Source organism: Mugil cephalus, chromosome 2 (genome assembly GCF_022458985.1).
Source record: "Mugil cephalus isolate CIBA_MC_2020 chromosome 2, CIBA_Mcephalus_1.1, whole genome shotgun sequence".
In the NCBI taxonomy this organism is placed as follows: Eukaryota; Metazoa; Chordata; class Actinopteri; order Mugiliformes; family Mugilidae; genus Mugil; species Mugil cephalus.
The window spans coordinates 20,162,791-20,188,421 of record NC_061771.1 but is presented as its reverse complement, the minus strand read 5'-3'; the positions used below and the strand labels follow the sequence as shown (position 1 = coordinate 20,188,421).

Sequence of the window (25,631 nt, the reverse complement as noted above, 5' to 3'; positions counted from 1 at the left end):
CTACATATTTGAAAGTTTGACATGGGATGTTATTACATATTTTATTTAGTGGAAATGTGTTTTCTTGCTCCTCTGTGTGCCGCTGGTTCCGTATCGCGCTCGTACCACCCGTGTCCACCAGAGGGAGTCATCTCCGTACACTCGGGTACCAGAGCAGGTGTGCCGAGGTGAAGTAGCGCGCGGAGCTCGGCTGTTTCCGTCGCGGCTCGGCACTGAACCGCTGTGGATGTGGGAATGCGGTTGCCGGAGGCTGTGGGCATTGCTGGACACTCGGCGGAGATGTGCGCACGGAGACGGGAGCCCACGGCGGCTGGCTGTCGTCCAAGTTAACGGGCTGTTTTGGGGGATGCGGGCGGGAGCCCCCGACGGCTGCTGTCGCTCCGAAAAGGGCAGCGGGGTGTTTTTCCCCTCATTTTGTCGGGGATTTTCTGCCTTGTAGGAGGGGGGGTAACGGAATGAGAGAGACGCCAGGAAGGATTCCCCAGCACTATGGAGCCACGCATTGCAGGCAGCGTGAGTACTAACGCAACAGACACCAGGAGAGCCCCCGGGGGACTGGGCTTGTCACTGCTGGAATCACTCAACTTTTGCGCGACCTATTTTATCCGCGGCCAGACGCGTCACAGCATTCAGACGAGAATTAATATTCACAGTTGTCTGCGCGTCGCTCGAGCTCTCCAGGTGATATTCGCGGGCTATTGACCGATAATTAATTGTGCGTAATGAACTCGGGTGCAATGATTAGACACACCTGCTGACGGGCAGAGGCCGGGGGCTGTGAGCGCTCAGTGCCGCGCCTGACGACTCATCAGCGGATTTATTTCTGAGGATTTTCTCCTGCCTTTTGTTGCTACGGCGGTTGCCACTGACGACCAGCGAGTCCAAAATCGTAAACAGACGGACCGACTCTAAACAAAGGCCAGGCCCACGGTGGACACAAGTTCTGCTCTCTAGTGGTTATCAGGCCCGTTTTTTTTTTTTTTTTTTTTTTTTTTTGGCGTCTACCTTGTCTCAACGCAGTGTTTAATTCTGACCTTCTTGTAGTGAAGACAAGGGCAGACGCCAAGTCAGAAGTCTGTGTGACACGGTTACCAAATGTAACACAACCTCCCGGGTCACAAAACGCAACCCAATTTTCCCAAAGCAACATTTAGGCCTCCTTCTGGTTCGTAGGTCCAGGAGGGGCGTGTTGGTCCCAGGATTGAGTTAACTGCGGCCAAGTAGCCAGATTAGTGTGGATTAGAGGGCATTTAAAATAGTCACGTTATCCCACCAGCCTTTGCAGAGTCAGATACAACAACACCTTTTGGGACGTGCGCCAAATATTTGCAGGAAAAAAAAAAAAGAAACCCCAAAACAAACAACAAACAGAAATCATATCCTGTATGAGCAGGGGACAAGTTGCAATCACTGCAGGATGCTTTCATCTGGTGTGCATTAGAGATCTACGCCAAAAGAGTTCGTGCAAAACCAACAATGAAGTGTGAGGACATACAGACACACAGAGCTGTTTATTGAAGTTAAAATACACCACCTGGATGAAGGAAGGCAGTAACTGATTATTACATGCTAAAGTATATTGAGTTCAAGAATAGAATTTAATCTGTCAAGAGTCGGGCAAAATGCAAAAATATATAATAAACCCTGAACCAAACAAAGAAGGGGGGAAATTGTTAATCTTCGTAAGTAATTTATCCATAAAGTAATAACGTTTTTGCTGATTTTCAGGATGATTTCTATTTTTGTGTGTTATATCATTGTCAAAAACGAAGCATTTGAAAAAGCCTGCGTGAGATCTGGTAGTTTGGAGCTACCCAATATTTTCTGTCCGTTGAGCTATGAGCTAAACGGTGAATGAGTTAATTAATAATGTTTCGCAGTGGCAATTATTACGTATTTCTTGATTACAGACATAAAAAATATGCTAGGCAGGTCCATCTGTTTTATATGGAAGAAAATTGTACTGATGTATCTCCAAAAGGTTTATTTAAAATTACATTGCTCTGCTGCAATTAGACGTTCTTATTGCTGAAAATTACATTAACCAACTTTTTGTCTTAAAAAAATAGTGAGTACACAGAATACATGATGTATTGGTTATCAGATACAGACAGCTGGCTTTTCAGAACAGCAATGTACGCCAATCAGCCATGGTATTATGACATTATGAAATTCTTGCTTGTACAAAACATCCATTAAGATCTGATTGTAAAAGATGTAAAGTCCAAAGAAGCTGCCATACACATTTTATACTCAGCAGATCAGCCACAACATTAAAACCGCTGACAGGAGAAGTGAATAACATTGATCATCTTGTGACAACACAATGTTCTGCTGAGAAACTTTTGCATGGCTTTCATGTGGATGTTAATTAGACTTGTAGTTCCCATCTAGACCAGACCAGACCAGACGCCCCCACCCCATAGTAATAATGACAGCAGCCGTCCCCAGGAGGATGCAGCCTGACATACACATTTGCTTTAGGAACAACTAAAAAAAACAAGTGCAAGGTGTTGATCTGGCCTCCAAATTCACTAGATCCCAAACTAATCAAGTATATGTGGGATGATCCACAGAGACCCCTCGCCTCCACCCGATAAGACTCAAAAGCCCCCACTCACAACATCCTGTTCTCAAACGCCACAGGACACCATCAAAGGGTCCATGTCCATTCTCTGATGAGTCACAGCTGTTTTGGAGGCACAAAGTAGACCTGCACAGTATTAGGAAGGCGGTCATAATGTTATGTCTGATCAGAGTGTATGCAGAATTAAATTTTCATGTCTGGATTTTACTCTCTGTTTATCCAACGTCAGGTTGCTGTGGCAACAAGCTCGGCAAAGTATCTCAGAAAACCTTCTGCCTAGCAACGCTTTTCATGTTCCTCATGTGGGATCCCGAGGCATTAAAACAAAAATGAATCGATTGAATTAAAAAAAGAATTTAAAACTCAACTGTGTCTCTTTCTGTTGACATTGCATCATCTGTTTTGTTTTTCCAGTGACAGTAAAATGAAATGCAAAGCATCTGACCCTCGATTGTAAACCTTTTCCTGGTGCTGCTGCACATAGAGGTGACAATACGTAACTGCATCAAGGTAATTGCCCTCACACATACACACACTTCATTTTCATGGTCTGTTTATGGTGGATACAATGTACATAATATATATATACTAGTAGTTTCCCTCCATGCTTAAGATCTTAGAGAAGTTAAATGTATGGCGTGTAGCTGTGTGTGTATAAAAATAATATTACACCCCTTGACACTGGACTAAAATGAAGCATTTAAAACACATTTCCTTGTTCACCAGTTGTGGGGTTCGTGAAGCCACCGGCAGCATCATGTTCTACGGTTCTTCCTCTGGGGCGAGTATGTCCTTACCATCCAAGAGCCGCCTCAAACGACAGAGCAGGACCTTCACACAGGTAAACACACACACAAACAAACACAAACACATGAGCATTCTGGTCAGAAGTGACCATCTGGGTTCAATTAACGTTCGACTAAATAAGGTAAAATATTAATACAGCTTTAGTGAACTGCTCGGTTCACATATTGTAAGGATTAAAAGATGCAGTTTATCCAAATTATTATTAAAACACACATGGACAGTATTTGCTCATCAGTCTAAAAAACTGAACTCAGGTGTTCCCATCACTTCTGTGGCCACAGGTGTATAAAGTCAACCACCTATAGGCACACAGACTGCTTCTACAAACGTTTATGAAAGAATTCTTTGCTCTCAGGAGCTCAGTGAATTCCAGCGTGGTGCTGTGATAGGATGCCAGCTGTACAACAAGTCCATTTGTGAAATTTCCTCGCTACTAAATATTCCACAGTCAACCGTCTGTGGTTTTCTAACAAAGTGGAAGCGTTTGGCAGCAACAGCACCTCAGCCACGAACTTCCTGCAGAGTAAATTACTACAGACCTCCAAACTTCCTGTGGCCTCCAGATTAGCTCAAGAACGGGTTTCAGTGGTTGAGCAGCTGCTTTCGAACCATTCATCACCACATGCAATGAAAAGCGTCGGATGCAGTGGTGTAAAGCACCACCACTGGACTCTAGACCTGTGGAAATGTTCTCTGGAGCGACCACTCTTCTCAATCTGGTAACCTGATGGACCAATCTTGGTTTAGTGGTCACCAGGAGAACGGTACTTGTCTGACTGGATTGTGCCAAGTGTGAAGTTTAAGTTGCAGAATTCTGAATGTTTCAGCATAGATAATTCCATGCTCCCGACTTTGTGGGAACAGTTTGGGGACGACCCCTTCTGTTCCAACATGACTGATGAAAAGCAAGGTCCATAAATATATGGGTGAGAGAGCCTCGTGTGAAAGAATTTGACTGGCCTGACCTCTGCCCTTTGGGATGAATTAGAGCGAAGACTTCTCACCCAACATCAGTGTCTGACTCACAAACAGGCTTCTGGAAGAATGGTCAAAAATTCCCATGAACACTCACGTCTTTACAGAAGAGTTGAAGCTGTTATAGTTTCATAGGGTGGGCCGATGTCATATTAACCCCTATGGATTAAGAATGGGATGTCACTTAAGTTCATATGCGTGTAAAGGCTGGTGAGCGAATACTTTTGACAATATGGTGTATAAGCAGAAGCTGCAATTCCTTGAGTGACCACTTGAGGCTGTCTCCAAAAGTCAACAGAAATAAACACGTTTACAGGTATCGAGATTTTTCCTTAATTTAACTGTAATGTAACGCAAACATCTTACCTGGTAAACATCAGCATGTTATCACAGTTAAACCTATGAGCCCTGAGCACAGTTACTTGCAGCATCCCTGACTTTTTCAGAGAAGATGTTTTAGCTCGTCATAGCAGGAAAAACACAGGTGTGCTTTAGGTAGGCTGCTTTAACGGTCCTGTTTTTGTGTATTCTGGCTTGGAGCCATGGAAAACTGGGACACAGAAGTAGTTTTACTTGTACTTTTTTGACAAGTCAAAATGTTTCTGTGAGAGTCACATACAGAATCTAACTTTATGTGTAGAGGTCAAAGATGTCCGTCATCTAATGTATCTATGAAATAAACTGAGACACTGTGCTTGTCTGAACATCTTTTGTAATTAGTTTGAATATACAGTCCTTTTTTTCTGCCCTGCAGTCCATTCATTGTTTTTTTGTGTGTTCATCAGGTCCTGTACCGTACTCTGAGTTACAGAGACCGCGTCCCTGCAGAAACTGGAACAAACACCCGTGGGGAGCGGCGCACGGCGACCGAACCACCAGAGCGACCGGCGGACGACCCGGCTGAACTCTCCACGCAGAGCTCGGCCCCCGGGGTGCTGAAGATTTTCGGAGATGAAATTTGTGCAGGTGCCAACTACAAGAGTGTCCTGGCCACGCCGCGCTCCAGTGCACAGGAACTGGTGAAAGAGGCCCTCGAACGCTACTCACTGAACAAAGAGGCGGCCAGCTCTTACGTCCTGTGCGACGTTATCGGACGTCTGGAGGGCGGAGGTGGGAACGGGGGAGGTGGGATCGGAGGAGGAGGAGGAGGAGGGTGGAGGACTGAATGCTTGCGCGCGCTCGGGGACAACGAAAAGCCGCTGTTGCTCCAAGAGTTGTGGAAACCCAGAGAAGGACACGCTCGCAGGTTTGAGCTGCGCAGGAGAGCAGAGGTCGAGGAACTCAACGCCAAGGAGAAGGATACTATCACTGCTGGTGAGGAAGCGCACAAACACAAAGTCACGCACAAACACACGCACAGATCGACAGGTACACACACACAGACACGCACACAGCAGCTGGTCTAATTCCCTTCCTCTCTTAACACGTCAAACTCAGCAGAAAAGCACAGCTCGTTAGCTCCTCTGCAGTCTGTGTGTGTGTGTGTGTGTGTGTGTGTGTGTGTGTGTGTGTGTGTGTGTGTGTGTGTGTGTGTGTGTGTGTGTGAGATGCAGAATAAGAGCTTTTGTCGTAGTTATTATCCTGTAGTGAAGATATTGCTGCTCCTGTGTGTTCACCACTGGAGGTATTTTGAGGATACAGTTTTATATCCGAGTTCTTATCGGAGACACAGAGGCTGAGTCTATATAATTGAATTGTTTGAAGACACACACACGTATTTTCACGGAGAGCCGGTCAATTGATTGAGTGAAAGCTGAAGCCTTAAAAACTAGCGGTGTAGGTAGGTGTGGGCACTCTGATGTTTTTATGAATGGCACATTTGTACTACAGCGCCATGATATCGTTTCCTACTGAGTACCTGCCTGATACTCTGAGGGACGAGCTCACTGGTCTAAACTCTTTACATCTGCAATGCAGCAATAGGAAAACTGATCCACATTCTTTAGGAATCACGACGTGACCTTTACGTGTAATTGGCTTACCGGGGGATGAAAAGTTTGCCATTTACACACGCACATGCTTCCACCGAGCAAATTCCTAAAGTCTCGGCTCCAGTGTTTTTCAGAGGGATATTTTCAGCCTCTCAGTCACACGTTGCACTTTGCAGCAACACCAACATTTCTCATGAAGCATGCCAGAGTTTTTCTGGTTGCTATGTCAACTTCTGTGGTAGCCAGAGAGTCGGTCAGCAAACTCCTCTGCTGTTCTATCATTTTCAGACTGTAAGGAGATAATAGTCGCTTGGAAAGAATAAGGTTGGTGATGCGAGAATTGAGCATGAAAAGGATCAATAAATGACATAACCACTAATTCCATAATCTATTAAGGTTTCTAAATAGTTTTCTTATTTCATTTTTATACAGTTTATTTTTTTTAATGAATGCCATTGGCTGCTTGTGTTTATACATGAAGTATAAAGCATATTAAACCTCTTTTGTGCACACATATTCTTCAAAGTTTAAGTAGAAATGCTCAGTAGTAAGTTGAGGATTTCATTGGGGATATTTTCAAGTGTGGATTAATTTTAACTGGTATGTGACTTTGTTTTGGAGCCTGGAGTTTGTCATTTTGTTTGCCAGCACCTTGTGTTTTTGTAACCATATATTTGAGAGAGGAATTTGAGTAGAGCTCGGGGTGGATTAGGCTGAGAACCTGATGCGATGCATGACATTATGTACACACGTACTGTGATGACTCGCCAGTCACAAGGTGGTTTAAAGCTGCTTTTTTATAGTCACAGTTCACTAAAAGAACATCATGCTCTACTGAAGAAGATTTGAAACTAATGACTGAGGCTATAAATTCTCTAGGAAAAGGTTTACTGAGATAATAAGCCAACTGAGAAGTCGGGTCATTTTCTCAGACATCTGTACAATCAAACATATTTTTGCTGCTCGTGGAGTCACCCTCGAACTATTACAGGTTCAAGGCACAGGTTTTATACACAGTCTGTGATATTTATGGAAGGAATTTATGTCTTCATTGTCACCGAGAGACATGTTGCCCAGTACAGCGCTGTAGCGCAATGATGCATTTTTATTGTTGTGTAGTCTAAACTCAATACATCACACTGTTTATACGGTGGTGGAAAATAGTTTGCGGACACTCCATACATTTGTGAAATATTACATTAAGAATCACTGCAATTTCTATTAGTAGAGTCACTGATAAAATACTAAACAAATCCTAAAACAGCCATTAAAAGTGTAAAATTGATTGGTTCCATAAAAATATTATATAAGAAATTATACGTATTATACTCAAAATAAGAAATTGTGAGTATTTGGTACCAGTGATCCACTAATGAAGGCCGTGCTTTTTATTAAAAGCTGTGCTTCGTGTTTATATAAAGCCAGTACATTTGACAGTTCTTCAGAGACAAAATTGGTCAAAACAAGGAACCTAAACACAGGAAACACGCCTGAAGAGCCTGGGTGAGTACAGCTGTCTCCAGATCACCAGGATGTCCAGATGCAGACAGTCAGCCGTTGGATCCACTTTGCAGAAATACAGATGAACAGCTTGGAAGACAAACCAAGATCTGGGCGTTCAGGGGTTTCTTCAGCAAGAAATGACCACATCCTGATCCGCATGTGCAGGGAAAACCACTGAATGACATCACAGGAGCTCCAACAGCAGCGGTCAAAGCTAACTGGTGTCCAGTGTTCCACCTGCGCTGTACGTGGTCGACCTATAGATCATGACTTTAGGTCCTACAAGGCTGTCAAGAAGCTCCTGGTCAATGAGAGACAGAGGTTAGCCCCTCGTCTTTGGGACCAGACACGCAAGAAATGGACGGTCAGGAATTGAAAGAAGATTCTGTGGTCGGATGAGTCCAGTTTCCAGCTTTATCTTCCTCCTGCTAATGTGAGGGCACTCAGAAGGCCAGGAGAAGCATTATCTCCAGCATACTGTCACAAATGCTGGAGGCAGTATCATGGTTTGGGGATGCATGATTGCTGCCAAATATTATATCTTTTTTTCGAAACTCCCTTCTGCACGTTCACTGTTCCATCGAGGTAGAAACTGGATGTTTCAACAAGATAATATCTCTTGCCACACATTCAGGGCCAGTAGAACTTGGCTGCAGGAGCACAGTATAGATAGATAGATGGACTCAACACCGTTCATACTATATAACACAAAAAACACAATCTAATATATACATGCTATTTACAGAATTATGAAAATAAGTGAATTGAAAAAAGTGAATACAAGAAGGAAAAAGAAAAAATGTCCAGTATCCAGGTCTTAGTGTCTGTTTATGTCTGTCTAATGCAGCCACATGTTTTGAAACACACAAAATAATATTTTTCCACAAATATTTCATGGTAATATTTGAAACTGCAAAATAGTAAGGGTGTCCAAAAACGTTTTTCCACCACTGTACTTGATATATATATATAATTATCACCAGCCTTATCCTTTCAGAGCATTCTTTGCTGTTCTCTGAGACATTTCAGTGATGTCTTCGTATATCGTCTGAAAATATAAACAGTCATAATCACAGCAAACAGTTCTTTCTGCCATAAAACTGTTTTGTCAACTAATACATTTTAATGCCAGTTTTCATTTTCACACTAACCTTTTCTCTGTCGTGTTGTAGTGTTTACAAAACTCTCCAAACCTGGAGTCTCTTTCTCTCTGCTCTGTTGTCCTCTGTGTGTGTGTGTGTGTGTGAAGGGCATGGTCATGTGTGAATTGATTGCACGCTTTAAAGGTACTGTAGGATTTTCGTTGAATACATCACAACACAGTTATTTGTATTGCCATTTTTTAAGTGCTAAACCAGTTTGATAAACCAGTGATATGTTAGACAGAAAATCCTGAGCCTCACACCTTTAATTGTGTATCTGCAAACTGCATGTGTTTTTGTGGTGCGTTGATGGTGTGTGTGTTTGGGGGTAATTCTATGCTTGGTGTTTTGGTGCTGGGGTTGTTTTCTCAGCCTTGCACCTCCTAACCCCTCCCGCCCTGCTGTAGGCCCCCGAACACCCCAATTCCTGGCGGCTCTCATGGGTCGGTCCGGGCTGGGCAGGCACAGGAGCTCCCCCCTACGGTCTGGTCGAGTGGTACAGTCCAGCTCTAAAGGTGGGGACTGGCCTCAGGTAGGGTGGCTGTCAGTCATTGCCATGGAGACCACCTCTACCTGCGTCGTCACCTGTGCCACCCCCATTAACAGTGATATAGAGTGTGTGGGTAAATCTGTGTGAGCCATCGCATGGCCTCAGAGTCCTCAAGCTCAAGTCATGACGAGCTGCTCAGTCCACCTTTCATCCGGTCTGCTGTCGTCAGCCACATGAGCCGCTCCATCTAGCACCATCTCCTTCATCTGACTCTGACTTGTACAGTACACTCCAGCCCAGATTCGTTTTAAATGTTAAACATACGTGTTATGAGTGCACACACCAAATTTAAGCACGCTTTCTTCTTTTGTTTCCTATTTCTTCGCCTGTCTTTATTATTCTCCACCTCTCCCTCCTCTTGCCCTTCTTTCTCCCCGACTCCTTTCCTCTCTCTTGCCATTCGTCTCTGTCTCCTGGTAGATATTAATGCCCAGGCTCGTAAGCTCCAGAGGAACAGGGCAAAGGGGACTCTGACCCTTCCACGGTCCAGCAACTCCTCCTTCTGCCGCAGCCTCAGTGAGACCAGTCTCAACCAGGTGGGACCTCCTGCTGAGGCCTAGTTATGATGATTGATTGTTAGTATTCACTGAACAGTTTCGCCTTAAATCTTAAATGTTTTTTTTTTTTCTGTGTGTGCATGCTATCTGCAGCTTGGAGTGGGAGATGAGCCCAAGCGTTACTACTCCACCCTGCCTGGACCCCTAAGGGGGCGAGAACGTGATGGGGCCTCCAGCGGCCGGAGGAAAGAGGAGGGAGGTCAGGGAGGTGGAGGGGTGAGGCACTCTCTGTATCAGTCACCTCATCTACTGCTGCTGCAGGGATACAATCGGCAGGTGAGGATGGTGTGAGGGCGTTCATGTGCTGGTTCAGAGCCCTCCGATGTGTTCGGTGACGTGATGTTTGCGTGTTGCAGGACTGCCTGGTTTACCTCCTGAACAGGGAGCAGCACACGGTCGGTCAGGAGACGCCATCAGCTCGCCCCAACATCTGCCTCTTTTCTCCCGACATCCTCCCCCTCCACTGCCGCTTACGCCGAGTCCCTGCGCCGCGTCGCCATGCCAGCAGCAGCAACAACAACAAGGGAGAGGACCCGGCCGAGAGTCAGCGCTTCTGCGTGGCCGTCGAGCCCGTGCTCAACGCCACGGTTTTGGTGAACTTCTCCCGCTGCGAGCGCTCCACCACGCTGCGCCACGGTGACCTTCTCTCCTTCGGAGCACACTACATCTTCCTGTACAAAGACCCCACGGGTGCCAAGCCTCTGCCTGCGCAAACCCTGGCTCGCCTCCGCACGCTGGGGCAGCTCTACGACGCAGGGGCGGAGGAGGGAGAGGGCGGCGCTCAGACCTGCAAGATGTGCGGCTCCGTGCTCAAGGACCGAGCGGCGCAGGTGCTGAGCGTGCCAGCGGTTAGACGCAGCTTCAAACCTCACCTGGTGAAACCCCGCAGCGTTGGGACGACCACAGGGGGAACCCTCACCGTGTCAGGAGGGGAGGGGGGAGGGCGAGGAGGAGGGGGAAGTCAAAAAAGGAGGCTGCAGCTGGAGTTTGACCAGGCTCACGAGGACCAGCTGTTGAACAGGATAATGTCTCTCATAGAACCTGGAGGTCTGTGCACTGATTTACAACATAACAATACAAGAGGTCAGCTAATGATATGATAAGATGTGATGTTTTCATCTGAAGTTTACTGTGTTGTTTCCACAAAAATGACAAATAATCATCTTACTTGTGATATTCTACAGACCTAACAGCTGGATATTATATTATATAGTGTATATTTATATTAACCATTAGTTGCTAGTCAAGAAAGATAATGTTTTCTCAAAAGAAATTATTCTTTAATCCTGTCTGCTGTACAGGAGATGACCATAAGCTGACGCCTGCCTACCTGCTGTGTCTGTGCATACAACACTCTGCCTCAACCTTCCCACCGGGGAGTTTTGGAAAACTGCTGCTCAAGATTGTCCGGCGGATCCAGACCATCGCGTGGGTCAGTCTCTCTCTCTCTCTTTTATCTTCTGTACTTGCCTCCACTTAAGATGACGGCATGTGGAGAGAAACCAGTCAGCTGTGTCAGGTCAGGTGAATAGTTAAACAGGCCGGCAGATCTCATGTTTTCTACTCTATTACACTCACATGCACACACAACAACACCGTGTTGCCACCAAAGTAAAGCCTTCGCAAAAGAACAGGGATTTATATGAAGAGTAACCAGTGTTTATGCATTTTACTGACTTTTGAAGCACAGAATACATAACCACATGTTTAAGATTGCCCCACAATTTTAGAGTGAAGGTCAGAGGTTTGTGAGGGTCCTTCTAAAAGGTTGATGTTTTTGGATGTTGAGATACACTTTGGACAATTGACCCTGTAAGGTGAGAATCTGACTGTAGCTGATCTATAAAGGTTCAGACCAACCACATCCATATGAGGAGTGCAGCTCTGAGCGAGCTTTAGGTACGAGGACAATCTGTGATGACACAAAGTGATGTGATTGGTTGAAGTAAGCCTGTGATGAGCAGCAATAGAGAGGTGAAGCATCCAGTCACCTGCAAAGTCATTTTTTTTTTAGTGGCTGTTCTTTTCCATAGATTTTCCAAGGAGGACTTCTAGGATGATTCTGTGTAACAAGCCGTTTCTCACGTCAGGGCTCTTGTAGTCAGTTCAGTTTCAGTTAATGACTGATAATCCAAAAGGCAGCTGGACTTGTAGAGCTTTGAGAAGGTCTTTCGCCGCTCATCTGAGTAGCTTCTTCAGTTAGTCAGTAAGGGACTGGTGGGAAGTTGAGGTTTAAATCAGAAACTCTGGCATAAGAAACGTGCTTGACTTATTTCTATAACAAACAGAAACTGGTGCCACTAATTGCCCTAAGTGCCTGGATACTTACCTGCGTACGCCTTTTGATGACTGAGAACCTTCACAGACTTCATGGCTGATAATATCATCCAATATTTGCTGAGATTTAGAGTCATTTCTTCAACAAATACATCTTCTTTTCTCTCCACACATTTAGTAATTGTGGATAAATGGACCATATTTAATCTCATCTGTCCACAGTAAAATAATATCCGTGCAAATATGACATCTGATGTTCAACACAAAGCAATGTTTGGTAGTTTGGTAAATATTATTGTTTTTCTAATCAAAAATATGAATAACTCAATTGCTCACTGTGATTATGCAGTACATTTATTAAATTATACTACAAGTTATTTCAGTCTGATTTTAAAATGACTAAACAAGCACATTTTGGATACACTGAAGTTTAATGTTTATTCAACACACCTAAAGTACTCAGGTTTCATACTAAGTCTAGCAAATATATATAAAATGCACTCGTCAACGTATTTTTTTTTTAAACAAGTTTGTTGTAGCCCTACTGCAACAGAGAGTCATGCGTCTCATTAATAAAACTGATTATTAGGCTCACACAATTTAATAGTTTCATTCATTCATTGTTCTAAATGCTCGTGTTACGAAAGGTAATGATTTATTCTGTTATAAAATAATGCAAAATGCAAATAATAATGTTTAGAGCAAAATTTAAATCACTCCCAGAGAAGTCATTGGAAATTTGTTGTACAAAAAGCAAAAAAAGGCCTTAAAAGGAGACGCATTTCTGTAACTGGAGTTACATTTTGTTGAGTGTAGGTTAAGTATTTATAATCATTCTTTGCTTACGCCTGAGCCTGTTCAGTCACTGTAGTTTACATGTTTATACTGACTACCTGTATCTATTGTACTGTGGCTGAATAAAAATACTACTATGACATTAGTACTATTTTTAAATACAGGTGAAATCCTGTTTTTCCTGTAAGAAGTTGCTAATCTGAGGTTGTAAGCAAAACAGGTTCTTACCAATTAATCCGATCAATTCAGTTTCAAGATGATGGAATAAATAAAATCCACATAAATTTACTGCAATACTGTCTGTAAAACTGTCTCCCTACCATTTTTTTTTAAAAATATCTTCATTACAAAAAGAAGCTGCAAAGAAAGGTGGGTTTGTATTGGTCTCATTTTATATTCAGGCCGGCAGACCACAGCCTAATTAACATACGTCACGGAGAGTTTGCTCGCTTTAGTACATCTGATAGTGGTATTTCTTTCTGCACTTTAGCATTATCGTCGTGAAGTGTGCTTCGCCTACGCACATCCTAAAATTTTAATGAGCTCTTAATTGCTGTGTGTGTGTGTGCGCCTTGCAGGAGAAGACAAAGGAGCTGGCTCAGAAGCAAGCTCAGCAGTGAGTATCACTTTCCAACTTGTGTTAGACAGAAAGAAAGAAAGGAAGCACGTGTGTTTATGTGCCGTATGTCGGCCTGATGTCGCTTAACCCGTCACTCTGTGCGTGTCGAAGTAGCCAGGACCCGGCCTCCCTCTCGCTGCTCAGCATCTCGGACCTGGTCCCAGACCTGCAGACCATCTTCTTCTGGATGTCCAACTCCATCGAGATCCTCTACTTTATACAGCAAAGAGCACCAGCATACACACACAGCATAGAGGCGCTACAAGGTACACACACACACACACACACAAAAAACTCTGAATGATGAGTGTGGAAATAACAGGCTGAAGAGTCATTACTCACACTGACATGAGTAGATACTGACACAGCTTTAGCCCTGACTTCCCCTCTCACTGTTCATCTTTTAAATGTGCCTTTGTCTCCGTCATCTGCGTCTAGGGTCAAAGGAGTCGTTGCTATCGGCGACAATATCAGCCAATGAGGAGGCAATGAGCATCCTGGAAGAAGTGATCATGTACACGTTCCAGCAGTGTGTCTACTATATCACCAAGGTAATCCGTCTCCGTGGCAACGGTGCCATCTTCCTAATGAGCGAGACCATTTTTATCTTGTTTTTAAGGCAAGCTGGATGAATAATAACTGACCCCTGTACACACGGAGGGCTGATTAAATTGTCACACACGCACATACACACATACACACATCTAGTGGCTAGATGAGGCAAGAATATGAATAAATTATTCTGTAATTTCAGAACTCCTTCATCATCATGCCTTTCTGTCTTTGTGTGTGTGTGTGTGCCCAGGCTCTTTATGTGGTGTTACCTGGTTTGTTAGACTGTAATCCATTCCCCGTCGACAGCTCTGAGCCCTGCTGGAAAGGAGGTGTCGGGTTTCCTGAGCCGGTGCGCAGGGTCCTGCAGGTGAGAAGGTGCACTGTGTTGTGCTTTACAGTTAGAGTGGAAATATCAGGAAAATTTGATTCATTAAAACTGAATCATGAAGTGACAGGAACTGGGAAGCTGTGTGTTTCCCTCCAGATATAATTAAATTTGAAGATATGTATTTTAAGGCTCCAACTCTGTATCTCAATATTGTTTTTCTTTATTATATTTAAAGTTAACCTTCCTTGTTTAGGAAAACATGTGTCCTTACTAGTGAACATTTTTGTTAAATAGTGTTTTTTAGTTTTTCATATGGATGATTGGCTTTCAAACTATTTCTGATGTCAGGGGCTCTCAGAGAACCGCCTGACTCCTCTTTCAGCAGTTGATTGTGACGAGAAATGAGGGGAAAAAAACTATTTGTCAAGTAGTTTAGTTTAGTTTATTATTTTGCACAGTTAAAATTAAACAAATAATACAGACATAATAATAATAATAGGACAGAGCAGGGGCAGAGGCAAAAAACCACAGTGGGCTTATTTGAAGCCTCCACCTTAAAGTAACTGATATTTCAATTTTGTGTTATTATAAAACACAAAACATCAAAAAGTACAACTACATAAAACTTCATATTGACTAACAACAACAATAATGTGGAGATAAAACAAATATGCAAAAGAACAACAATACAAGAAACAACAATAATGACAATCTGCATTGAAAATGTACAGTATGTCTACCAATGAGCAGCAATCATGTGCATAGACAACACATTACAAGGCAGCAAATAAATGATCTTTTAGACGTCTTTTAAAGCATTTCACAGAAGAACAACTTTTTGATAAATAACTTAGCACCTCTAAATCTCATTGAAAATTGACCTCTACTAGTGAGAAGTTTAGGAGGATGAAGATTTGAAGATTGACGCGTTGAGTACGAATGAGCCTGTGAGTTTTCAAGTATAAAGTTTACTGGATAGATTTGTATGTGACAGACTGAAAATAACAGAATAATTTCTTAAAACAGCATCTAATAATTGTTATTCATTTAACAACCTGAGACCCTGCGTCCTCTTATGGGGACATTAGGTCTTTTGGTAGCTTATCCTGCTTAATTCAGCGAAATCTTCATTTTATTTTTATGGTTGAAACCTGTCTGTTTATGTTTATTAACATCTCTAGTTTGATATGACACGCAAATTTAACAAATCCTGTCAGTGGTAAAAAGCAACAGCGTCGCTAATGAGGACGTTGGGATTACACGTCCTGCTCAGAGATGATGCTTGGTTTTTATACTTCTTAGCTCCTTGGAGAAATTAACAGTACATAACAAATAAAAGCTCGGGTCTCAGGAGATTAAGGAAATATTCTCTGCAATTAAAAAGAGCTTCATAATTTCAGTACTTAATTGGACAGAGTTGAGCATCTTTCTTTATAGAGCAAGAATTATCTACTGTCTAATGACATAAAAGTTTAGATCTCTGACTGTCTTCTCCACTAAACTGGCTGATGAAAATAGACCTAAGATGTTGGAGCATCAGTGAAATCTGTAGATGTCCTTTAACTGATAACTGATTAATGTAACATTTTCAACCTACATAACATTATTTAAAAGTTCAATGGAAGTTGAATTCAGAAATAGATAAAACGTAATTGCAATAAAAGAAAAAATATCTCTAAATATGCCATTGTAAATATTTTTTTTGTCGTTATATGACAGACAATAAGCGATAGATGCAGTGATGTGTGTGCATGTGTGTGCGTAGGTGTTTCAGTGTGCTCAGGAACTGCTGCAGGGCTACCAGGTTCACCCGGAAATCCAGGCTCAGATGTTTGCTTACCTCTTCTTCTTCTCCAACGTATCGCTGTTTAACCAGCTAATGGACAAAGGTAGGGCAAGAGTACACACACCCTCACTCTTCCATTAGACCTCCCTATGGGTTTGTACAGTTGTTTGTTTGAGAGAGACAGTGAACGTGTGTGTGTGTGTGTGTGTCCGTCCTTGTGTCCTTGTCAGCATTTTGACAGGGGCTAACCAGGATTTGTCCTCAATGCCCTTCTTCTATCTGCATTCTGTTTCCCCCCTCCTCCTCCTCCTCCTCCTCCTTGCCTTCCTTCTTTCCATCTGGCCATCAGGGGTGAGACAAAGAAGAGTAGAGATGGGATTAGATGGAGTCGAGCGAGAGGAGATGGAGATGGGGAGGAGTGGAAAAGGGCAGAGTGAAGGATAAAGGGCTGCAAGGCCGTTTAGTTGTCGTGACGACCTTGCTAATAGTCTATTACCTTGTCTAAATACAGAAAATGGTCATTTACCGCCAGCTATACCTAAAAGTCCTCTCACACACACACGTACTCAGCAACAAACATGCCATATGTCTTCATTAGCAGGTGGAGACAGGAGAGATCACATGTCTGGCAAAGGGAGAAGGAGAAATAGCTTTATATTCAAGCAGGGACTACACCGTCCCCCGTCTCATCTCTTCTCTCCTGCTCCGACTGTCTGGCTTCCCCTCTCTCTCTCCCCCTCACTCCTTTTTTTTTTCGTCGCTCATTGATATTTCTCCGCTGATGGTGTCCATGGTAACAGTGAAGGGAGTTTCTTGCAGGTAACGCTGACGTTTGCATCGAGTGCTCTGCAACGCACAGACTCGCTCACATTCAGCTCAACGCACAGCAACACCAAACACACACACACACACACACACACACACACACACACACACAGTGTTTCAGTATAGCTGAGGACAAAGGAGAAATCAACATTAGGAGCTGTTGTCTTACACCTTGTGAACAGATTTGAGCGGACAGTTAGTTGGACTGTCTGATTGTGCGATGGCTTCGCTGCATTTGAAGGTGCACGTCCAGCTGCTATGAAGCTTTATGACACCTTTTAGCCACGAGGTTACGTGATGTCTCGTCTGTATGCGTTGCCTCACACATAGATTACTGTATGCCCAGACATAAGCCTATTACAGAGGGGAGGGCGTGTGTGCATTCAAGACATATGGCAGAATATTTGAAAGGTTGAGGGGTGTGTGCAGCCTACAGATAAGGCTGCCTAGTTTTTTGTCTGTCTGAAGCTGCTTGCCAGTGTGTCGACGTGTGTGAAGTGTCGGAAACTGCAAATCATTCAAAGCTGGTATTAACTGATTCATGAAATTTGATCATTTCTTTTCCCCTTTTAATGCAAATGTTTTGCAACACGTGAATCCATTGATTCCTCTTGCATCTTTCTATTATCTGTGTGTGTGTGTGTCCTGTTTTCATATGAAACCCATGTGTTAACGTTGGCTTTATGCACATGACAGTTTTTGAAAGCCTCAATTCATGAATCCAGACCCTTTTAAAATTATTTGATATTTAATAAAAGCGGGTTATATTTCATTTTAGAGGGGAAGCCATTTCTGTATAGATCCACTGTGAAAATTATGAAAAAATATGTGCATTCACATATGTACACATCTGCATAAGTTAACTTGATGTCTCTCTGGGCTGGGTAGCTCATGAGGCCCGTACACAGGGCGGTGGGTATGGGGAGGCAAAGCCCTGGTGATGATCTCACTCACATTTAGGAAATGCCCACATGCACGTGTGGTGTTCTTCACTCTATCACTAAGTGTCCTTTCTTTGACTTGGCTCCTCTATTGGGACGCCTTCATCTACCTGGACTCACCGTCTCTCCAGAGATCTGCACAGAAACCCTCTGGACTCTCTTAATCCTCTGTGAGGTGACAGGATCCTTCACTCCACTTCCTGCCAGCACCACCTGCTTCCCTTCCCCTGTCCGTCCTTCCGCATCTTCTCCGTCCTTTATTCCTCCCTATGCTATTCGCTGAGGTGTCACACAAGGTCATTCCACTCAATAAAGATCAACAAAGTGGCTTCAAGGGACGGTCACACGACGCACTGAAATAATAAAATATTTAGTTGCAAGAATAAGAAGGACTGCATCGTTCTCATTTAATGTTGACACCGTGTGGTGTTAAACTACGGGGACAAATGCAACCAAAAAAAAGTCACTATCTGCGGTTGATCCACTATTACTGACTTCCATTGAGATATAGGTAATTATCACTAGACTCACCATCATTAAGTCATTAATTAAAATCCTGTGTATCTGCTGTCTAAAATGAGATTTTCAGCTTTTCTTTGTCTTGCGTGAGAAAATCTACAACTAGTTGTCATTGTTGGACACTTAAAGGATCAATATGTTGGATATGGTAAATGATGTCAGACTGAGTAGGAAGAGTTTTAGATTGGTTTTACTGCTATTGCATTATACTCTTCAGTTTGTATTTAATACATGTATTTTTTTATTAGTAGGAGTTTGCCGTGTTTGTGTAGTTCATGTCCTCTGTGTGTGAGACAAGCATTTATGTTACACCGTCCTCTCATTGTATAAAAATGAAGTTATTGAAAAAATACGTGATCGGTTATTTGTTGGCACTGACAAATCTGATACCCAGCTGGAGTCCAGTTGTTTATTACTGCTTGTCCCAAACCCCAGTGTGAGATCACTTTGGGGGGTATGTGAGAAAGCACTCTCTCAGCAGTATGGCTGCAGTGAGGTAATGGAACAACAGGCCTGACAAGCTGCGGGACGCCAGCTTGACAAATGCTAGATTTAGAGTTATCGCCTGCTTAACTTGCCACAAAACATCCCTTGGTTTCTTTGATGTGATGGAGAGAAAGAAAGGATTACGCGGACAGGAAGGCAGGCTGTGTGCTGATTTGTCGAGCAGTAAAACACAGTCGGTTAAGCCCTTCTGCGGCACTGCATTTGTATTCTGCGAGGAGCAGCCTGTTGGCGGCTGTTGCTATTGTTTCACCGACTTCAATCACAACTTAATTAAAAATTAATGTTTGTGTTGCCGTATAGCACACGCGCAGACATATGCACCCGGAAGCACACAGTGCACACCCTCGAATGAAATACTGCAGTGTTTCTGATTAAATACCCTGTTTGTGTGTGTGTGTGTGTGTGTGTGTGTGTGTGTGTGTGTGTGTGTGTGTGTGTGTGTGTGTGTGTGTGTGTGTGTGTGTGTGTGTGTGTGTGCGCAGGTCCATCTCGGGGCTGGTTTCAGCGTTCCAAGGTGCTGCAGATTCAGGCGTGTCTGCGGATGGTCATGGAGTGGGCAAGCAGGTCTGGGCTGGGACACCTGGCTGAGAAATTTTTCACCAAACTCAACAGCTCCGTCTCCATAATGGCCACACCCCCACAACAGCTCACACAGGTGACACACACACACAGACTGCTATAATTCAGGATTATCCCTTTGTGTATTGTTGTAGTCTTGTTTTTAGAAGAACTGCAGTGATAATACGAGTGAGAATAATAGTCTGATATAAGCCTAAACAATAGAAACAAGCACTATTGTTACTGAGACTATTGTGGACAGGAAATCTATGACGGGCTGTAATCGGTTTTCTCATTTATTCTTACACCAGTCAAACAAGCCCTTTTGTTCTTGAAGCAAAGTGACTCAGATCAGCTATTGATTGATCGTCTCCTTCACCCTGCTGCCATGAACACCGTGTGTCTGCCCCACAAATCATCTCGCTTGCGGGGAAAAAAAAAAAAAAAAAGCACTGACACCCCAGGAATTATCGTCCGTTTCTCCTGTTTGTCTGCAGATGGGTTGGCGAGCGTTGTCCAGCGAGCACCCATCTCTGAAACCAGTCCAACTCCACCGGATTCTCACTCAGTATCAGATCACAGCAGAGATCGGCTCCGTTCCCTCATGGCAGCCCAGCAGCGAGGATGAGGCATATATATACAGAACAGGTACAAATTTGTTTTTGTGGTCAGAAGCTCTGGAAAAATTATGGTAAATTGAAGCCGTGCCAGAAACAACTGAGGCTGTCTCTGTGCACTGCAAAAAAATGAATAAATAAATACATCTTTTATTTTATTATTATCAGAGACAAGTACTTTGTGCTTATTTTAAGATGTTTTGTTGAGCAGAAAAAGTTTAACCCATTGGCAGATTTTTCTTCTTAATAGAAGATGATTTGATTGAATATAAGAATATTTTGCTTCTTTCTATTAAAGCTGTTTTTACAGTGTAAGCGAGTCGATCTCCATAGACGTCTATTTTAAAATGCTTTACAACTTCAGAACAGAAATAGAGAATTTTTCAGCCTGGTACAAATACTGTTACTCTACAAATACTCCGGATTCATGGAGGGACTGATGTATTGATTATTCTTGTTTGTTTTAAATAAAACTAACTTTTATTACTTAAAGTTATGCATGACTACGTCTGACCCAGCTCCACTCACGCTCCACCTCATTGATCATGAGTTGATGATGTTGATAATCTATGTTTGATGAGATGGATGTAGCTGATGGTGTCAGATGTTTTTATTCTGTCAATGTGCAGCCACATTAAGATGATCATGGGTGTTTAATGACCATTGACAAAATTATAATATTTTGGACATTTGCTGCAGTCAGTGTCAGTCTGCATTAGTTTACATGCACATTTCCCTCTTTTCTGTTAACATCTTGCTTTTCGTGATTCTGGAGATGATACTGACACACACAGAAACCTGGTTCATCAACTGACCTACTTTTGGTTAGATTCAAAATCTTCAGCATTTACCACTTTGTTGGTGTCTGACAAGTACAAATCAATGAGTCCTTCATATTAGCTGTGTCTGCCGTAGTTGCCTTAATTAATTAATAATGATGGTTAGTTTATATTTTAGCCAACAACTCCAAAAAACTCCAAAAAAAACAGGAGAAGAACTTATCTGGTTTCTGGAAGCACAGTTGTACATATGCAAACAAATAACCAGATTTAATTAAGTGCGCTTATGTTTATTAGGTAGAAAACATTTGTCCAAAATGTAAAAACTGCAAAAAATAAATAGTTACAGGCAGATAAAGGATCTGTACACGTGTGTGCGCATGTACATGTGTGAACATCAGTTTGTGTGTGTGTGTGTGTGTGTGTGTGTGTGTGTGTGTGTGTTTAGTTGACCTCCTGGAGAGCTTTGAGAACCACCCTCCCATCGTTCTGCCCAGCGCCGGCTTCAGAGTGGACCTGGACAGCGAGTGTGTTGAAGACAGCATCTACAGACAGCTGCTCTACATCCGCCACTACCTGTGGGGGCTACGCACCAAGACCCAAACACACGGCAACACTCCCGCTGTGCACACACACTCGAATGGAACCAACACAGCTGACTGGCCGGATGTTCAGGTCAGAAAGACTCTCTGTCAAATACACACACCTAGCGGTAATCCAGGCCATGTGCCTCAGCAGCTGTGGTTGTTGAGGAGTTCCTCATAATCCCATAAATGAAAGACAAAACCCTCTACTCCATCCAACCCACACACACACACACACACTCACATAAACCTAGACATGGTTAAATCATGTTTAATCTGATTAGTCTTTAGGCTGTCTAATTAGCGGGAACGGCTGACTAGACCATAATCCCCAGTGTTACAGCACCCTCATATGTACACATAAATGTGCACACAGAAACACACGTTTACAAACTAACCATGGGAAAAACGTGTGTATGATATGATCACGCGTTCAGACTTTCATCACCTCCTGTTGATGTTTCTTGGAAACAATTCTGTTATTACAGGTGGAGGATAAAATAAATGTTTATGTCACTTCCTTTTGCATCCTTACTTTATGTCACTTTAGATTTCTAAAGTTTGTCCGTCTTATCACAACACAGAGGGAGTTGCTGCCTCCGGCCCACAGCAGCCCCCGCTCCGGTGGTCCCGGGGACGAGGGGACGGCAGAGACGGGAGAGGACAGGGGACGGGACAGAGCCCCGGGTCAATCACACACACACAGCCTCAGAAGGAACGGCACCGTTCACCACCCACGTCCTGCAAATCCAGACCCGTCCTGCCTCCTGACCCCCCCCAACACCCCACTGTACCCTGAAGGAGGGGGGGGGCCCGGCTCCATCATCGGCACCAGCCTTCAGACCAACGGCTGCTCCAGCAGAACTGTGGCAGAAAGTAAAAAGACCAATGGACTCATCACCAACGGACTGGAGGGTAGGCCCAGTTATATACACACACAGGACAAAATAACAAGAGCAGCAAACAGGAAACAATCAATATGAAGCTACTAATCAGGTCTTTAATACTAAATCACTCACTTTATGGTGTTTTTGTTATTTTGTCCACTATTTTCAGTTTAAAGTTTATGGTGGATACACCATCTTACTTAGTGATCCTACTTTTTCTATCACCAGTTCAGATACCTTAGCTCACAGTATTTGGATATTTAATGTGATTATTCTTTTTCTATTTCTATTTATTTAACTGCAACAAATTATTTTAATTAATTTAAAGAGTTTGACGTGGAACTAAAACTGAACCTGCTGCATAGCCTCATTAATTAAAATGCCATTTCAGTATTTGTCAACCATGTCATGGTCAGTACCTGATGCACTTAATTCATTTTGTTCCTGTGTTTTGATCCGTGTGTCCCTCTGTAATTTATTACCCATGCACACATTTGAGCTGTGCACATTAAATATGATGATATGTTTTAAGATGCCATTTGCACTGGATACATCTGACATTTGCATTTGCAACTACTTGCAGCTTGCAACTTTAATAATAGTACTGTTTATAAGCTACATGTAGAACACAGAATTGGCACTCAAGTCCAAAAGAGAGATAAAGATAAACAGATATACTCATCACTTGTCCAGAGTTATATCCAGTGGCATAATATGTTTGTTTATGTCTGGATGTATTTGTGAGTTTTCAAAATATCTTAAAGTCTTGGTACAGTTTTCAAGTATAAATTCTTGAGCATGTTCATCCGTAATTGAAATGACAGCAGTGTCGCTGGCCTGCACTCAGCACAGTGTAGTGAGTGTGACCTCTGCAGGCTCTTGTCAGAACCACATTTGTGTGTTTTATCAGCTGCACCTTTGCATGTGATGCATCTGTATCTGTGTTCGTCTTCTGCACAACAAGACTTCTTATGTTTGTCCAGCCCCATAGCGAGACCCTGTCTGTGTTTGTGTCTGTGTGTCTGTGTGTGTGTTTTGTGCCATTTGGGTGTCCGTGTCCTCTGCAGGGTGTATTAGTGGGTCTGAGTTTCCTTTCCCTGTATCCTCCCCTGGCGCCCCTTCCTTTCCTGATGACTTGTGTGTGGTGTTTGTAGTGGAACTGGACAAGGGACCGTACGGACTGGGCATGGGACTCATAGACGGCCTGGTAAGTCTGACCTGTTCATCTGTGCTTCACTTGTTGAAGTGTGTTTAATTGTTTGGTACATGTGCTGGTAAAAATGTGCAATAGGTGACATGACTAAGCTAAGCTGGCAGTGATGACACATTGTGACATTCACTATATTGCCAAAAGTATTCGCCCACCCATCTAAATAACTGAATTCAATGTCCACAGGTGTATAGAGTCTATAGTTGTGCAGACTGCTTCTACAAACATTTGTGAAATTCCTGCCAGTGATTTTATAACAAAGTGGAAGCGCTTGGGGACGACAGCAACTCAGCCGTGAAGTGTCAGGCGAGTGAAATGACAGAGGGGGGTCGGGGATACTGAGATGCATAGTGTGCAGAGGTCATCGACTTTCTGCACAATCACTACAGACCTCCAAACTTCATGTGGCCTTCAGATTAACTCAAGAACAGTGTGTAGAGAGCTTCATGGAATGTGTTTCCATGGTTGAGCAGCTGTATCCAAACCAAACATCACCACGTGCAATGCAAAGCGTCAGATGCGGTGGTGTAAAGCACCACCACTGGACGTTCTCTGGAGTGACTAGTCACGCTTCTCCATCTGATAATCTGATGGACCAATCTGGGTTTGGTGGTCACCAGGGGAACGGTACATGTCTGACTGGATTGTACCAAGTGTTAAGTCTGGTGGAGGGGGGATTGTGGTGTGGGGTTGTTTTTCAGGAGCTGGGCTTAGCCCCTTAGTTCCGGTGAAAGGAACTCTGAGTGCTTCAGCGTACCAAGAGAATTTGGACAATTCCATGTTCCTAACTTTTAGTGAACAGTTTGTGGATGGTCCCTTCCTGTTCAACATGACTGTGCATGAAAGGTCCGTGAAGACATGGATGAGTTTGATGTGGAGGAACTTGACTGTCCTGCACAGAGTCGTGACCTCGACCCGATAGAAAACATTTGGGATGAATTAGAGCGAAAACTGAGAGTCAGACCTTCTCATCCATCATCAGTGTCTGACCTCACGAATGAACTTCTAGAAGATTGGTCAAAAATTGCCATAAACACTTTGTGGATAAACCTTGTGGAAAGTCTTCCCAGAAGAGTTGAAGCTGTTATAGTTTGATAGGGTGGCCCGACGTCATATTAACCTCTATGGATTGAGAATGGGATGTTACTTAAGTTCATATGCGTGTGAAGGCTGGTGAGCGAATACTTTTGACAATATAATGTATATCATTACCTCATTGACTATATATGCCTGTGTACCCGCCATACAGATATACTAATGTCTACAATCAGAACTTTTATGCTTTTTTTAGATGCTTCACAACATCTACATTTAAAACAGTGTTTATACTGCTTATAAATGTTAAATATCCACCTCTTTTCAAAGCTTTCACTTTATAATAGTTGAGCATAAAGCAGTGGTTTAACTGAAGTGTGCCAAGTGTCTCCCCTGGATGTGCTATATATATATTGATTTAAATTACCTCCACACAAACATGCACACTGTGCAAATGCTGACACTTCTCCCTCCTGCAGCACACTCCTCTTAATGCTCCAGGCATTTACATCCGGACTCTGATCCCCGACGGTCCGGCTGCGTCTGACGGCCGGCTGAGGATCGGAGACCGCATCCTGGCAGTGAACGGCACCAGTCTGATCGGAGCAGACTACCAGAGGTATGAAGACGTTAGTGCCGCGTGTGCCCGTAACAACAGTGATAGAGATGAACGATGCCACTGGTAGATATTGACCGTACCCACTGCTGTCAGCCTCTTAAGGGAATTGATTGCTTTGATTGATTGCTTCGAGCCCAG

At 43.3% G+C, this 25,631-nt stretch overlaps 1 protein-coding gene across 5 annotated transcripts in view; it reads left to right on the top strand.

The window, feature by feature from the left end:
• Positions 1-64: 64 nt before the first annotated feature.
• The window catches only part of radil (Ras association and DIL domains), a 28,187-nt gene continuing 2,620 nt past the window's right edge, over positions 65-25,631 (top strand). The window contains exons 1-20 of one of the 5 annotated variants that reach the window (XM_047579294.1): positions 65-513; positions 3,002-3,097; positions 3,314-3,428; positions 5,155-5,683; positions 9,353-9,460; positions 9,916-10,031; positions 10,146-10,328; positions 10,409-11,099; positions 11,354-11,484; positions 13,703-13,740; positions 13,858-14,009; positions 14,182-14,294; positions 14,549-14,665; positions 16,392-16,515; positions 19,687-19,859; positions 20,260-20,410; positions 21,607-21,833; positions 22,327-22,657; positions 23,697-23,836; positions 25,354-25,493. In XM_047579294.1, the coding sequence (XP_047435250.1) occupies positions 3,345-3,428; positions 5,155-5,683; positions 9,353-9,460; positions 9,916-10,031; positions 10,146-10,328; positions 10,409-11,099; positions 11,354-11,484; positions 13,703-13,740; positions 13,858-14,009; positions 14,182-14,294; positions 14,549-14,665; positions 16,392-16,515; positions 19,687-19,859; positions 20,260-20,410; positions 21,607-21,833; positions 22,327-22,657; positions 23,697-23,836; positions 25,354-25,493 (3,548 nt within the window). In that variant the 5' untranslated portion in view covers positions 65-513; positions 3,002-3,097; positions 3,314-3,344. Of the gene's footprint in view, positions 514-3,001; positions 3,098-3,313; positions 3,429-5,154; positions 5,684-9,352; positions 9,461-9,915; positions 10,032-10,145; positions 10,329-10,408; positions 11,100-11,353; positions 11,485-13,702; positions 13,741-13,854; positions 14,010-14,181; positions 14,295-14,548; positions 14,666-16,391; positions 16,516-19,686; positions 19,860-20,259; positions 20,411-21,606; positions 21,834-22,326; positions 22,658-23,696; positions 23,837-25,353; positions 25,494-25,631 lie in introns of all 5 variants that reach the window. The other 4 variants (XM_047579295.1, XM_047579293.1, XM_047579297.1 and 1 more) reach the window with 4 other exon arrangements.